Genomic DNA, 16,417 nt, shown 5'->3' with positions numbered 1-16,417 from the left:
GGCAGGAGACTGACTTTCCTTGAAGTTTACGCCTCAGATACTGCCTTCACGCAAAGTGTGCGTGGCAACTGAGCTTTATGAATGCCTAAGAGAATAGTCCAGATGAAAGAAACAGCAAGGTCAAAGGCCCTAAGGTAGGAACAGGTGGGGTTGCTGAAGGCAGGCTGAAACATTGCAGAGGGTGACACAGCGGGAATGAGGAGCTGGGTCACATGGATGTGTAAAACATTAGGTAGAGTGTGGCTTTTAGGGGGCATTGGGTAGAGTGTGGTTTTGGGATAAGCAGTTAGGCAGAGTGTGGCTTTTAGAAGAAACCAGAGCCAAGGCATCAAGTGGCATCAAAGAAATATGACATGCTAAGAGATGAGGGCAGGAGCAGGACACCAGTCGGGAGGTTCCCAAAGTGACCCAAGGGAGAGGCAACCAGGTCATAGCCATGGTAGAAACAGGAAGACGTGAGAAGTACGTAATTCTGGACCCCAGCCAAATCAGGCAGGGAATGTGAGGCCTTCAGGGCAGGAGGGGGGAAGGCGCACCTGCTTCCTGCTGCTGCCCCATGCTTTTATTTCAATGCACCAACACTCACACCTCCCAACACACATCACACATACACAACACACACACATAACACACACATCAGACATATTTATCAGACATATACACATACACATAATCACACACATAATCAGACATATATGTATCAGACACACACATCATGTACACACCTCATAAACATCATTATACATCACACACATCATACACATACACATCACACACATCAGACACATACATATCAGACACACACACACACACACACATCCCTCTCTCACACACACATACATATCTCTCTCACATACACATCTCTCACACACACTCACACATCTCTCATACCTCTCTCTCTCTCACACACACACACACACACATTTCTCTCTCACACACACCTCTCTCACATACACACATACATCTCTTTCACACACACTCACACATCTCTCTCACTCCTCTCTCTTTCTTTCTCTCTCATTCTCTCTCTCTCTCCCTATCACACACTCACACACACACACGCACACATCCCTCTCTCTCACACACATACATATCTCTCTCACATACACATCTCTCACACACACTCATACATCTCTCTCACACCTCTCTCTCTCACACACACATACACACACACACTCACACACACACTCTCTCTCACACACACACATACACACACACACACAGCTCTCTGCTGCCACAAACTCTGAAGTTCGTGGGAAGAGGAAAGTCCCCCTCCATCCGGGAGCCGTGGGAGGAAGAGGCGGCTCCCGGCTGCAGGATCAGGCTCTTCACAGTGCCCTCTGCCCCACTCGCTCAGGAAGAAAGCAGCCCTGGGTGAAACACTGTACAGAACCCCTCTGCAGAGGACACAGGAGACAGAGGTAGCTAGGGAGAAAGAAAGACGCTGTGAAGTGAAAGGCGGGCTTTCCACACAGGTCAGTGGCTCCTCACAGAACCCACTGAGGAAAGGTAACTGCGAGAGAGCTCCTTTCTTCCCACATTTAAGCAATGGTGCCATGGTCTCCACTGCCACACTGAGGTGGTCGCTCCCACCTCCCCTGCTGTGGCCATACCACTCTGCCTGATATCAGTGGGTCTGTGGTACACAGAAAAGACACCAAAGCTTCCTGTGGTTCCTCAAGAAATGACAGGGGTTCTTCTAATGACCTCTCCCTCTTATCCTTCTCTTATGGGACTCTAGCCACCCAGCCCGGCTCAGACCCTCAAACATAGCAGTCTTCCTCCCCACAGGAGAAGTGATCTTCCCATCTGACATGCTCCCCAGCCTCAACTGAAATGTGGCTTCTTAGGGGGACCTCTCCTGCACACCAGACAGCCACAGTCACCTTATAACAGAACTGCCCCTTTCCCTTTCCAGTCAGAGATACAATCAAACATTATGTGTACAAAGATCTGACACTGGGTGCCTGACTGCGGCCACCTACCTCAGCACCTGGCAGGACTCAGTGGATCCAGATGCAGATGCCATGGCAAATGACACACTCTCCAGGGGGTTACAGCCCATTCAGAGAAGAGAGTGTGATACGGTCACTAGGCCCCAATGCTCCAGGAGACCTGGTGACAAGAGTCTGGCTTCTCTGCTGAGAAGCAGGAATGTTAGAACCGAGAACACTTCAGGATGGTTTCCTGGTAGGGTGGAAGGCTAGGCATGCTGAAGGTGAAACCTAGGAAGAAAGGCAGAGCCTGGGTCCTAAGGCCTAAGCATGCAGAGGAAGCCATAACACTGGCAACACAGGGCACTAGCGTGGAGGGTCTGGGCCCATGCACTGCCTTCTGTGGAGAACACACTAGGAGGGTGGACCCAGAGGTGGAGAGAGAGAAAGAGGCTATGGAACTGGAACAGTGTGGAGAACTCAGTCCCGTACTTACATGTCTCCATAGGGATGGAGAGAGGGGGTTGCTGGGAAATCTGTTAAGGAGATAGCTCATAGGGAATTCTGGGCAGATGAATGGGGTTGCGGAAAAGAGGGAGGTTAGGATGGTACAAAGATTTCTGGGTTCAGTGCTGTAAAGATGCCTAACCTGTCAAGGTGGCGACCGCAGGAGAAGGGACAGACATAAAGAAACAAATGCCCTCCAGGTAATGCAGATAGCGTGTTCAAGGGTGAAGAGACTCCAGGCATGTGACAGGAAAAATCAGTTCATTGCATCCCTCCATTTTCCACCTCAGCCCATCAGTTGTAACCCTGAGACCAGTCACTTTGGGCACAGATCAGACCTTTGGACTCCTAGTCTGCCAGGGAAGCCCCAGTTTGAGCTCCCTCACTGATCCCTGTAGCTCCCTCTGCTTCCACTCATGGCTGATGTCAAGGAACCACATAGGGCAGGGTTTGTGTACCTGCCCTCTCAAAGCCCAAAGGTGCCTGTGCCTCCCTCTTCAACCCTCTCTGCTCTACTAACGAGCTGAAGACAACAGGCAGACAAAAGTACGTTTGACTGATTTTCCTCCAACTGTTTGGGCAGTGCTCCTGAGCAGCCAGGAAGGAGAAAAAAAAAGAGTCTGAGTCTGTATTCTGGAACGTGGCAGGAGTCTTGAGAGAATAAGCTGGTTTGAGGGTGTCCAGTAACACCTGGATACTTTCCTGCTTTAACACAGTGTTGTAACTTAAGCTTTAAAATATAAATGACTTTCAGTGAGCTTTGTCAGCTTTCCAAATACCCCACCATCCCCTACGGTCACAGACATGTCTCTTTCACTATGCACTGTCTAGCCCCTGAAGACAACAGAATGGACTTGGAGCCAGAGATCCAAGTTGGATCCAGGCTCTGGAATCACTGTGCTAGGTTGCTGTGGACAATTAATAGAAACTAGTGTTGGCCATCATTCCTTATGATGACCATGGCTAATGTTGACCAACATGAGCCAATGCTTTTGAGGTGTGTTCTGTCATCTTGAAGAATAGAATTCAGACATGTTTGGGATAAATAGGTGCAAATTCTAGGGAGACAGATTTAGCTCAATATAAAGATGTGATTGACAGCTTTGGCAAACATGGAGCTAACACACTGCGAATGCTGTGGATGGCCTCTGCAAAGGGTGTGTTCTCCATCACAGGAGGGATTCTGTGATTACGGTGTATGGGAGGGGGGAGCAGGTGAGGATTATGAGATAACACAACCATCTGTAATCATATGGCTTGTCTGATCTTTTGTGTGGGTTGCAGATAAGGCCAACTTCACAAAGCACCCACCCGTAGCTGTCCTGCCTCTTGGAACTGGGAATGACCTCGCACGATGTCTCCGCTGGGGAGGAGGTGAGTCTGCATTCCACAGACACCACACTGGACCCAAGCATTCAGGTTCTCAGGGATGCTCCTCCAGCAGGACATGGTCAACCAAAGGGTACAGACAGTTCTCACCTGTCCCCTCCTGATGCTCACCTGATACATGAGTTTATTAAACAGAAGTTCCTGAGGGAAATTCCTCCCTTCTCCCTTCTGAACTCAGGATTAAGGCTGCAAACTGAAATACCATATCACCAATTACTTACAAGACAACAGGGACATCTAGATTATCAGACTCCCAGGGCAATGGCCTTTCCTTCTAAAACTCCCCTAAGCTGAATAGGGAGTAGTGATGGCTTTTAGAGCAATGGTCAAGGACTTTGCAAATATAACCAGACCTGGCCAGGCCAGACCAGTCAGTGCCTGTGTTCTTGCTTGGGGGATAAGGCAGAAATCATAGGGTCCTGGGATGGATCTGTTGTCTTCCGCATACAACATCCCAGCCATGTAGCTGACAAGTCTTTCCCTCCCTCTTTTCCTTCTTTCTTCCCTTTTTCTTTCCTCCAATCAATGGTATATTTACTGTATAAAATAATAAGTTTTGTTAAGCCCTTTTATACATGCTTATCCTGTTCTTTGATTTCTATCTACCACCCATACCTTCTATTGTTCCATATCCCATTATCCCGTTTTCTCTCCCAATAGACTTCTGCCTTAGGGTTTTACTGCTGTGAAGAGACACCATGATCAAGGCAACTCTTATAAACGAAAGCATTTAATTGGGACTGGCATACAGTTTCAGGGGTTCAGTCCATTAGCATCATGGTGGGAAGCATGGCAGTGTGTGGGCAGACATGGTGCTGGAGGAGCCAAGGGTTCTACAGCTTCATCCACAGGCAGCAGAAGGAGATCTTCACACTGGGTGTAACTTGAGCTTATATGGGACCTCAAAGCCCAGCCCCACAGTGACACACTTCCTCCAATAAGGCCACACCTCCTGATAGTGCCACTTACTCCCTATGGACCAAACATTTAAACACATGAGTTTATGGCAGCCATTCCTAGTCAAACTACTACATCCTTCTACTTTCATGTCTGGTAGGTGGGTGAGTGGATAGATGGGTAGGCGATAAATAGAAGGTAGATAGATAGATAGATAGATAGATAGATAGATAGATAGATAGATAGACAGACATATGTCCTTAATCTCTATTCTACATATGAAAGAAAAAATATAATACCCAAGTCTAGCTATTTTGCTTAACATAATCCTTAGTTCTATTCACTCCTACAAATGGCATAAGTTCATTCATCAACTCACCCACTCTCCAGGACTTGCTTCAGCTCCAGACCATACCTGCCTCTAGCCAACACACATTCCATACCTCGCTCTCAGGCTTCCAACTCACACCCAAACGCTTGCTACTGACTCCTTACTGCCCTCCCCCTTCTCTCTAGATCAGAGAACATAGGTGTCTCCAGCCCAAAGACACCTAGAAGTATTCTAGCCACAAATGCCTAAAACATTGCTTGCTCTGCATGAGCAACAACCTTGCCTCTCTGCTCTGGTGTACATACCATGCCCGTATTCATAGGTTACGAAGGGGGCAGCTTGACCAAAATCCTGAAGGAAATTGAACAGAGCCCCTTGGTGATGCTGGACCGTTGGTACCTAGAGGTCATGCCCAGGGAAGAGGTGGAGAATGGAGACCAGGTCCCATACAACATCATGAACAACTATTTCTCCATTGGTGTGGTAAGTTGGCCATTGATTACTTTTCTGCATGACCAACAAGTGTCTGTTGACCCTTCCTGACCACTACTCCTTGCCTGTTCTCTTTGTCCCTAACCCTGACCTGGGTCTGAGCAGCCTCAAATCTGGCATGGTGAGGCCACCTGGATCCCATAGTCATTCTTTCCCTTGACTGTAGAAGAAATTCTTACTCCTGCAATTTTAGCTAACAGGAGAAAAGACTGAAATTTTTTATATTTATATAAATATAAACATATATATATATATATATATATATATATATATATATATATATATAGCCTTTAGCTAATTTAAGAAAACAAACACCAAGAGATAAGGCTAGGAGGAAACCCTCATGTGAGTGTGAAGATTTGAGAACTCTGACCAGGAGGAATGGCTACTTGCTTGCACCAGGCTTGGCGACTTAACACTTAGACTGCTTTCCTCATGCTCATTCGCCTCCGCCCAGCCCAACCGCACACACTCCAAGGGCTTCATACACACCCAGCAGAGTTCTTCTGCTTCCGACTCTCAGCCTGCATCCACTGTGACTCCTCTACAGCCCTCAGCGTAGGTCATTAGTGTTCTCCATGCATTACACTGAAGGGCTTAATGTGCCTGAATCAACCCTGAATCAACAAGTGCATGCTCGCGTGCACAAGTACACATACGCATGCAGACGGTGAACTCATGCAGATATGCACACACACACACACACACACACACACACAGAGAGAGAGAGAGAGATGGACCACACCGTCTGTGCTTCCTTCCATCCTCCAGCCTAGCTAGTATAATGCAATCAGTTTGTCACACTGAACTCAGCTCCTAACTCAGAGTAGGCACTGTTTCTTAGGTTGTTGGGAACAATATGATGAGTGGTATTTTGTCTGGTTGTTTGGTTGGTTTTGATTTGGGTTTGTTTGTTGGTTTGTTTATTTATTTATTTATTTAGAGACAAGATTACTCTGTGTAGTCCTGGCTGGCCTAGAACTCACTCTGTCGACCAGGCTGGCTTCAAACTTACAGAGATCTGCTTGCCTCTACCTCCCAAATACTGGGATTAAATTTAGGCATGCACCACTACTACCCAGTTTGAGTGTATTCTTTTCTTAAGAAAATAAAAAAAAAAAAAAGGGCTGGTGAGATGGCTCAGCGGGTAAGAGCACCAACTGCTCTTCAGAAGGTTATGAGTTCAAATCCCAACAACCACATGGTGGCTCACAACCACCAGTAATGAGTTTTGACGCCCTCTTCTGGTGTGTCTGAAGACAGCTACAGTATACTTACATATAATAAATAAATCTAAAATATATATATATATGCATTTTGCCTATCCGTATGTCTGTGCCAGGTACCATAGGTACCCACAGAGGCCAGAAGAGGGCACTGTATCCTCTTCAACTAGAGCTACAGATGAGTGTGTGAGCTGCCATGCAGGTGCTTGGGGTTGAGCCCAAGTCCTCTGGAGTAACAACCAGCGCTCTTAGCCACTGAGCCATCTCCCCAGCTCCCCCCCCTTCCCTAGTTGGAGTATTCTTAAATTGATTTGGGGCTTGAGATGGTGGTCCAGAAAAAGACACCTACTGTGTGTTCTCTACAGTGGCAGGCTTATGCATTCTGATTAGCACAGCAGTCCTTAGGCACTGTCCTTGTTTTATGGAAAGGATCAGGGCTCTTGAAGAACAGGGACACACTCCCTTACCCCGTCTCCAGGCCAGTCCTGGGTCTGTGCATGCTTCCTTTCCTCCTCCTGTGTTTGAGATTATTTAGGCCAATGTGCACATGAGCTCCTCCAGGCCATCCATTCTCTGGCACCAGCCTGAGGGATACCTGTGTTCCTTTTTCTCCTGCCTTGGTTGAGACGGTTGGTGGTAAAGGGGTGAGGATGGAGATGAGGTCTAAAAGACAGTGTCAGAGGGTATCAGGCTTAATGGAGGCTAAAACTAAAAGCATGGGAGAGAAAAGGGCTACAAATAATGATCTTCCATTTACAAAAGGTTTGAAGAATTACCAAATGTTGTTGTTGTTGTTGTTGTTGCTTGTTTTGTTTTTATGTTTCCTGTTTTTCTGAGTGAAGAACAGTTTCAGGTGAAGGAGTTTGCCTTCATCTTCTCACTCCGACACCCCAGCCAGAGCTCATTGCTATGACTGTGTAGATAAGACATTGTGGGTCCAGGGTATAAGGCTGTGAATGTGGCGGTGGTACACTAGGGGTTCCTGCGTCCTAACTGGCTTGTCCCCTCCCCACCCCCACAGTCCCTGAATTATCCACTTGTGGTAGAGGGACACTTTCCCAAGCCCTCTTTCAGGGCCACCTGCAGGGATGGTGCACACACACACACACACACACACACACACACACACACACACACCTTTCTTCTTCAGGCCCCTCTCCTCTGCTTGGAAATTTTCAGCTCTGGACAGCAGGGCTGCCTCTGTCAGAGTCCTCCAGCATGGGCATCCCCCATCAGCCTTACCAAACCTCAGCTCCTTTTCCTGCCATAACCACTGTGTAACATGCTGCTGTGTTTACTGAGTGCTGGTGGTACGCCCAGGCCAATCATCCTATTTTCCTGTGGCCATTGTGTGAGTCCAAGCCAGTGGGTAGTGAAGCTGAGGATCCTGAGCCTGCTCAGCTGTGGGCTCTGCACAGTACACACCCACCCTCATCTTCACACAGCTACAAGCAGTGGAGTAAGGGAAGGTCTCCAAGTCCAGTAGGGGATGGCTCATAGCACCTCTTTTTTAAACACCTCGCTGCACCAGATTCTGATTTGTAATTTGACCCCATGGCTCTCAGCAAGGTCTGGGATTCCACCTTTTTAACAAGCACCTGGGAGCATTCTGATGCTGATGACCCAGTGCCTAGGCCTCATAGAATAGAGACAGCACCGGACCAGAATGTACACAGGGAGTGGGGTCAGAAGCATGGACATTAGGTAATGAAGGAGAGGGACACAAGAAAAAAGAGAAAGCTGGCCACAGACAGACAGATAGATGGACAGGCTAGGCTGCCCAGGAGCTTCCAGTTGGCAGGTTCAGGCATGGCTATCATTAGAACCTTCAACACATCTTCCCTTTCTACACACAGCTCTGACTAGGAGAAACAGAGTTCCCAGTAGCTGCCTGTCTCCACTCAGTGCCCTGTAGACAACCTTCCCTCAACTAGATACCCAGGCCCTAAATACAAGAGCTAGGAACCAAGGTTTTAATGCATTCTTTCAGGAGGAAGAGGGAGGGAGCCAAGGAGGGAGGGAAGACGAAGGAAAGAAGCTAATTGCCCTCTAAGGAAGGGCACTCAAACAGAAACCCATCACCCTCGGTGGCCACCACACTTCTCCACCTGGCCTATTCTGGCTCCAATATTCCAAGGGTATCTGTTGACAGTTCTTTTCATATAACTTTCATTTGCGCGTGTTTATTGTCATGTCGTAGATGAGTGAGGAAATGGGACTTTTGATCTCATTGGAGTGCCCTTAGCCTTCTCTTCATAGAATGTTTGCAGGGCTTGTGTGCTTGCTCTTTAAAAGGTGGAATGTAAGAATCTTGAGAAAATAAGTACCCAATCCGCAACCCTGACAGAGTGTAGGGCTGACATTTGCAAAAGGTCTTGCTTCTTATTTGACTTCCCAAACTTTGTGAGAAAAGTAGGTATGTAAACCAACCCAGTTCTGCCTCCTTATGATGCTTAAACATAGTCATACACACACCCCTGGCCAAGAGATACCTGTAATGTCTTTGCGGTTTTGAAGGACTTGCAATGCCTATTGAACAAATGGTTGCTGCCTCGCAACCATAAAGATGACCACTGTCATACAACCACTGTGGTACCCCTGGGTAGAAACAGAAAGCGTTTAATAGATAGAGGGTTGAGTAAGACAGACTCTTCCAGCCTGTCCAGGGAGCTACTCGGGCTCGGTGCCACCATATATCCATATACCAGCTAGAATCATTGAAGATTCTGCTATTCCGCTTTATGGTCCTCCGAACTGCAGACATCTCCGGGGAAGAGGGTTTGAACACAGTCATCCAGCACATAGCTTCCTCTGAGTGCTCGGGCTTCTTCCTCTCTGCTCTCTATTTTTGGATTAGCTAAAAGGTCAGGATGGCCAGGTATCAGTGACAGGAAGTCAGAGACTACAAAATAATTCCTGGAGCCTGTGTGACTCGGAACTCCTCACAGGCTCTGCTTTCAGTGGGTCTTAACAGGGTGGTGAGCAGCTAATCCCTTGACTCCGTGAAGTCTATTTTGGATGCCAGAGGGGCACCAGCACGTACAGATTCCACCTTATAGATTGTTACTAGTGTCTGCCCACCCACGTCCCACAGTGACAAGCCTCCTACCCACTAGGGAAGGTGTCAACAAGTCAGAGACTTGCAAACTCAGATTCTGTCAGCACTAAGCTCTAATCTGTCCCTTGTGGACTCACTGAGAAGTGACTTGGATAAGCCAGCCACATCTTTTCTACTCCCTAATCTGCCATACATTTTTCAAACACTCCAAATTTCAAGCAGCCTGCCCTGTGGTCTCTTTCCTGTCTCTTTCTCCAAAAGTTGCCAAAGTGACTTAGCCCTGCACTGTCCAGTGTGGCAACCATGGACCACAAGTAGCTGCTGTGCACCTGAAATGCCGGGCCTAATTTAAGGTGTGTGTAAATGTTAAAAACACATCCTATTTCAAAACTGCAATATAAGAAAATTAAACTTATCAACAATTTTTATTGATTATATGTAGACATTATAAAATTTAGAGCATATTAGGTGAATTAAAAACATCCATGAATTAATATCATCTTTTTTTTTAAACTTTTTTATGTGGCTTCTAGAAACTTAAGTTACAAATCTGTATTTCTATTGGACAGCACTGGCCTAGACATTCCAATATCTCAGAGTCCAAATAAGAGAAGCTTACATTTGAGAAGGAGCCAAAATCCTTCATGCAACCATGTGTCTGAGGTTTTGACTACAGAAGGAACAACCCACAACCACACTTCAATTCTTCTCCCCTTCACCCTACAGAACACACCGTAACACATAGAACACACTGTGGGACCCCTGTTCCCACTGACCAGAGGCTGTCGAAACACCATTGCTTCCCCCCCCACCCCACCCCCTCCCTGCCCCTGCTGCCATGCTCTCTAGAGTGGAAATGTTCTTTGTGGTACTCAGCATCAAAAAAGTATCTAAGCCCATAAAATAAATACCCCATGGTCAGGGCTCAGCACGGAGCCGGCTCAGCGGGGTAGACTGGAGTCTTGACCCTTCTTGACCCTTTCTATCTCTGGGGAGACAAGCAAGGTCTGAGCCTTTCAAGAGACAGCTCAGCTCTCCCTTGCTGTTTGGTGTATTTGTCAAGAGATTACACCTGTCAAATCAGGAATCACATGCTGAGCTAATGATCTTGTAAAACACTGCCCTTTGGAATAAGAAGCTATGCAAAACTTAGCAATGGAAAACCCAAGGGTGATTAGGACTGACCAGGCAGAAGAGTCTCTGCAAATATCCCAGGGGTCAGTCTCAGCAGCACGTGTTGGGGCGGGGGGCGGGGGGGGGTTGACAGGGATGTACAAATCAGGCCTCCACACAATATGTGGATGTGTTCTTTGGGTTTGTTTCGCTTGGGGGTGTTTTGGTTTGGTTTGGTTTAGTTTGTATTTTCCTGACAGGAGAAAATCAGTGCTTCAAAAGGAACACAGCTAGATGGAATGCTTTCTGGAATTCTAGAAACTCATTTGACAAATATCACATCTATCTTATTGGGAGTATTCCTGAGACTTGCTGGAAGAGAGGGAGGGAGGTGTGGTCTAGGCTAGGAGGAGACTCTGTCCAGAGGAGCTGAGACAGCTATGTGGGTTCTGGGGGTCTGAACGGGCCTCCTCAAGTTTTGACACCTGCTACCATGTGTCCACAGGGAGACTCTGCCCAGACCATCAGTTCTTTGCAAGTCAAAAAACTACAAGAATAAACAAGTAGCAAAAATTTAACCAATAAATGCCCAAGGAATGTTTACCAGCCACAAAATAAGCCAGTACCTGCCCTCCCAGATTCCACACAGTGGCTGCTGGCTGGGGTCACCCCATCCCTAATGAACCACACATAGTATGCACCCCAAAAGCTTCTTCATTGAGCTGCACTTTGATGCTCTGCTGTTGACTTTCCTTATCAAGAAACAATATGCCCAGCATGGAAGCACACAGCTTTAATCCCAATGCAGGGGAGTCAGAGGCAAGAGGATCTCTCTGAGTTTGAGTTGAGTATAGTCTACATCTGTGGTTCTCAACCTTCCTAGTGCTGTGACCCTTTAACACTGTGGTGACCCCAACCATGAACGAAATCTTTTTCATTGCTGCTTCATAACTGTAATTTTGCAACTATTATTAACATAAATGTCTGGGTTTCCCGGTGGTCTTAAGAGACCTCTGTGAATGGGTCATTTGACCTCCAAAGAGGGCAGGCCCAAAAGGTTGAGAACTGCTGGTCTATCTACATAGTGAGTTCCAGGCCAGTTAGAACCACATGGTAAGAGCCTGTCTCAGAAGAAAGAGGGAGAGAAGGAGGGAAGGAAGAAGGGAGAGAAAGGGGGAGAAAGAGAGAGAGAGAAGGGAGAGAGGGGGGAAAGAAGGAAGAGAAGAAACAAAAAAGGGAAGAGGGGGAAGAGGGAGGAAGGAAGGGGGAATATACATTAGCTAAAAATCTGCTCTATGGACTTTTAATTTTTGGCTCTACTGAATTTTAAGAATCTTTCAAACACATAGTCTAGTAAATGGATTTTTGGTTATTTATTGTTTGTTTGTTGGTTGGTTGGTGGGTGGGTGGGTAAGTTCATTGAGATATATAGTCCTTGTAGTCCAGGCTAGCCTTGAACTCTAAATCCTCCTGCCTGCCTCACTATATCCACATGCTGAGACTACAGGCATGTCCCTGCATGCCCAGAGATTTCTGATTGGCTGTGCTGTCTGTCACTTCTGGGCAAATCTAAATAAGCTCCTTGTTTCTGGGCTGTTCTGTCTCCAACCAATTAGTTTCTTTCCAGTGTTTAGCATCTGCCTCCACAGTGCTAGATTCGGACTGTGTGATAAGAAGACAGTACATGTTCTTCTGCTGGGCTCGTTAAAAAGTACAGAAGGCTAGGTTTGAAGAACTGAGTTCAGCTTTGGATCCTATTCTGGCTTATATATAGATCATGGAGCCCCAACATGTGAATACCAAGTCACAACCATGAGCACTCACAAGATGGCTATAATGGGAGTGTGGGATGCAGATGGGACTCCGGGCTAAGAGGTTCCAAACTGAGAAGTAGGACACCCAGAAACACAGTGTCCTGGAGCCTTGTAGTGAGTTCTGTGGTACAGATAGCCGACTGTGCAGCCAAAGGGGGAGGGAGGAGACAACGGAGCCGGGAGAAAAGCATGGAGATTGTTGCTGGCTTCAGAAGCAGTCCTAGGGACAGAAAAATTCATAGGCAGAAGTTAGACATTTAATACACTTTTGTTATCCACTAAACTTGCTCTCCAGTACTATTAATTGTTTTGAGTGAAATGGACAACAAAGAGTTAATACACTCTGACCTCTACCAGCATCAGCTTTGGTTTTGACAATGTGCTATGTTATGTAAGATATTATCATCGCTGGGACGCTGGGTGAATGGGATATGAGAAATGTACTATTTTTGCTACTTCTCATGAGTCAAAATACTCCCTACTTTATGTCACCCCCCCAGCCCCCCCACACACACACTCCTCACCCGCTTCTGGCTTCACGTAAGGAGAGCCCCTCACTATTCTGGAAGGAGAGTGGCTTTCTCTTCACTCTAGAACCTACCCTTGCCTCTGTTTCCAAAGGCTGAACTGTGGTCTTTCACTGGGCTTGAGATACTATGATGAGTGCCAGGCTCTGAGGGAACCAAGCGAGGCTCTCAAAGGACTATGTAATGGCACTAGCTTACAATGGACGCGGTGCTGCGCCCCTATGGTTTGGAGTCTCTGGAATCTGGGTGTTCCAGGAACATATATGTGTCTCTTCGCACCATACCTCACGGTCACAACCACTAACCAGGCTTTTCTTGCCTTCTTTTCTTTCGTTTCCAGGATGCTTCCATTGCACACAGGTTCCATATGATGAGAGAGAAACACCCTGAAAAATTCAACAGCAGGTAAGCGAGCACTCTGGCTGCCGCGGTGGCACCCTGCCCGCCCGCCCGGCACTAGCAGCCAGTGCGGCCTCCCACCTGCTACCACGGAAATGTCCTTGGCCTGGGTCGACCGCCAGGGGACTTCGCTTTCCTGCCACGTTGCCGGAAGGAGGGTTTCCATTTCTAAGAAGGAAAAAAAAAATGTCAGAAACCTGCCACAGCCTAGCTGCCGGTCCCCTCCCGCAGGAACTGAACAGAGGGAGGCGTCTGGGGACGGTATGAGTAGCAGGGAGCCTGCCTGTGGCCCCCTGAGACCCCTCTAGGGACTTGGAGGTTTCCCCTCAAAAGCCCAGCTTCTCGCAGGGTGTTGGGGGAGCGAAAGGCTCCGCTAGGGTCTTAGACCCGAGGAGATGACAGCCTCTCTCCCGGACAGCAGAGGGCAGCAGCGAGACCCCTGCAACGGCTGTGACCATGGAGGGCATCAAGGCAGCCTCACATGGGCTCCTGCGTGCCTGGAGATTGGGTTCAAACAGGAAAGCAAAGAGAAAACCAAATCAATTGCAAGGGAACCCAAATCTGTCTTGCAGAGCGAACGAAATTTACCAGAACCGAGTTGTGACTGGCAAACAATTGCCGTGGAGTTGTTCATTTTCCTTTTCTTCCTCTTCTTCTCTGACTCTATCATCTTTGTTGTACTAATTCGGAGATCATCCCTGGATTCCACGCCTAGCCTCAGGCAGGTGGGCAGCAGTGGGATAATAACTCAGACTTGATCTTTGAACCTAAACGGTTGCTATTGATCGAGGCCACAGAATTTCTCCTCAAAGCAGAAGTTTGGGTGTTATTTGAGGACATTTCACTCACAGCCCAGCCCCTGATTCCACAGCCTGGGAGCTTACCCAGGAAGAGGCTGAGCACCTTGAGGTAATGTCAAGCCGGTATCTAACAACAACTGAACTGTATTAGGATGACATTCTGTCTCACTCAGACCCTGGACCCACAACATACTACAAACATGTCCTGTCAACCCCCGCTTCTATAGTCACAAACGGGCAATAACATCCCACCTTCCACCTTCACCACTCCCGTGCATGTATGCAACCGCTATTTTTAAACTGTTATCATATTTTATTAAAGTATTTACATGGAAAAGTCCTATTTACACTGGAAAAGTAGGTAAACTTTAAGATTTTTAAAAGCCAAATACAAATTTGTTAATGACCAAAAAAAGATGACAGGCATAAAATCCAAGCTCAGTTGTGCCCAAAGCTTTGAAATTGTTGATATTGTGACTAAAACTCCCAGGACCCAGCCCAGGTTGGGCCTGCCCCCTCAGCAGGCATGTGGAGTAGGCTCAGAAATATGTAGATGTCAGAAGGAACCTTTCTCCAGATCTCCTGACAGTAGGTTAGTTTACCTGACAGTTTCGAAGCTTCTTGTTTCCGCTCTTCTTGCCTCTTCAAGTCTTTCTGAGGTGGCCTTGGGTCACGCTGGGTCAGGCAGGATGGAGGTGGTGGCCTTTTGAGAATAACCACTTTGGGAACTTTTCATTGTGTTCCAACTCTGGACCAGCTCGTTTCTTCCTTGATGTTCGAGGATGCTGTGTGTGCGCATGTTCCCTGTTGTCCTCTCTGTCTGAGGACCTGGCCTGGTATTGCTGTTGTTACTAATCTGTTTCAGGACCACCCAGCTTGGTCCTCCTGGTGCTGGGACAGTCCTTCCCTATAGAAATGGTGCTCATAAGGGAACAGGCCCTTCTTGATCATCCACACGGGATGTGTGGAGGTGTGCTGTGGCCTCTTCAGGAAGTGGCCCTGACTTGAACCTTTTGGCAGAAATCTGCCTGTTTCCCACACAAATAATATCTATTTCTTCCTCATTCATCCTCTTGTTCTTCCTCTACAAAAAGAACCGAACCTGTGTCCTCTCTTCTCCCAGAAAGGCAGACAGGTGATTGTCCCAGCAGACTAGCAGCCTCAGGATTGCTTTTTGGAAAAAAACTGAACAAAACAAAACAAAACAACCTCTCCTTCTACCCATTCTACAAACTTTCAATGTCTTCTTTATACCCATATACCATCACAAGTTCTCAGGTGCATGTGCCTGGGTAATCCATGGGTTCTGCTCATTCACTCATTCACTTGCTCAATCATTCATTCATCCACTCGCTCATTCATTTACTCATTCACTCACTCACCCACTCACCTGCTCACCCACTCACTCATCATTCATTCACTCATTCATTCATTCACTTGCTCACTCATTCACTCACTTGCTCAAAAACATCTTTTGAAAGTATACTGTAGACCACACACTATTAAGTGTCTGGGACAGATGATCCAGCACTCACTGCTTCCCCTCCCCCACAGCCCCACTGGAAACTGACTGAAAAGCAGGGGTGCATACCAGTGTGTATGAAGTGATGTGTCTGCACAGAGGTGTCCTAACAGAACACAAAGGAAGAGACTGGAGCTGGCATGGAGGACTTTCTAATGGCAGAGATACCCCACCGGGGATAAAGAAATCAAGGGTTTGTTTTTTGTTTCTTTGGTTTTTTTGTTTTTTACAACTTGATAAAAAGAGAAGGGCAGTCCCCAGAGAGAGAACCAGATGTGCCTGAAGATAAAGTGTTAAAGCACAGTGTGCTAGGGAAGAAGCCCTTGGTGCAGCTGTTACATGCTCTTGCTGTGAGTGGAAAGGAAGGCGGCTCTGTTGTTTTTAAGAGAAAAAGGAAGCAGGAGACGG

At 47.2% G+C, this 16,417-nt stretch overlaps 1 protein-coding gene and 1 long non-coding RNA gene across 4 annotated transcripts in view; one reads left to right on the top strand and one right to left on the bottom strand.

The window, feature by feature from the left end:
* Window positions 1–16,417, top strand: part of Dgkg (diacylglycerol kinase gamma) — a 187,292-nt gene that overhangs the window by 91,280 nt on the left and 79,595 nt on the right. For all 3 annotated transcript variants that reach the window (XM_031363514.1, XM_031363513.1, XM_031363515.1), the window contains 3 exons: window positions 3,726–3,815; window positions 5,381–5,541; window positions 13,629–13,693. In XM_031363514.1, the coding sequence (XP_031219374.1) occupies window positions 3,726–3,815; window positions 5,381–5,541; window positions 13,629–13,693 (316 nt within the window). The remainder of the gene's footprint in view (window positions 1–3,725; window positions 3,816–5,380; window positions 5,542–13,628; window positions 13,694–16,417) is intronic.
* Window positions 12,297–14,093, bottom strand: LOC116085748. The gene is made up of 3 exons (XR_004116696.1): window positions 13,769–14,093; window positions 13,594–13,674; window positions 12,297–12,981 (listed from the first exon to the last, which is right to left on the bottom strand). It is a non-coding gene; the product is annotated as an uncharacterized LOC116085748 (long non-coding RNA).

This window comes from Mastomys coucha, unplaced genomic scaffold (genome assembly GCF_008632895.1).
Source record: "Mastomys coucha isolate ucsf_1 unplaced genomic scaffold, UCSF_Mcou_1 pScaffold12, whole genome shotgun sequence".
NCBI lineage: Eukaryota > Metazoa > Chordata > Mammalia > Rodentia > Muridae > Mastomys > Mastomys coucha.
This window is presented reverse-complemented; position numbering and strand designations above follow the sequence as displayed.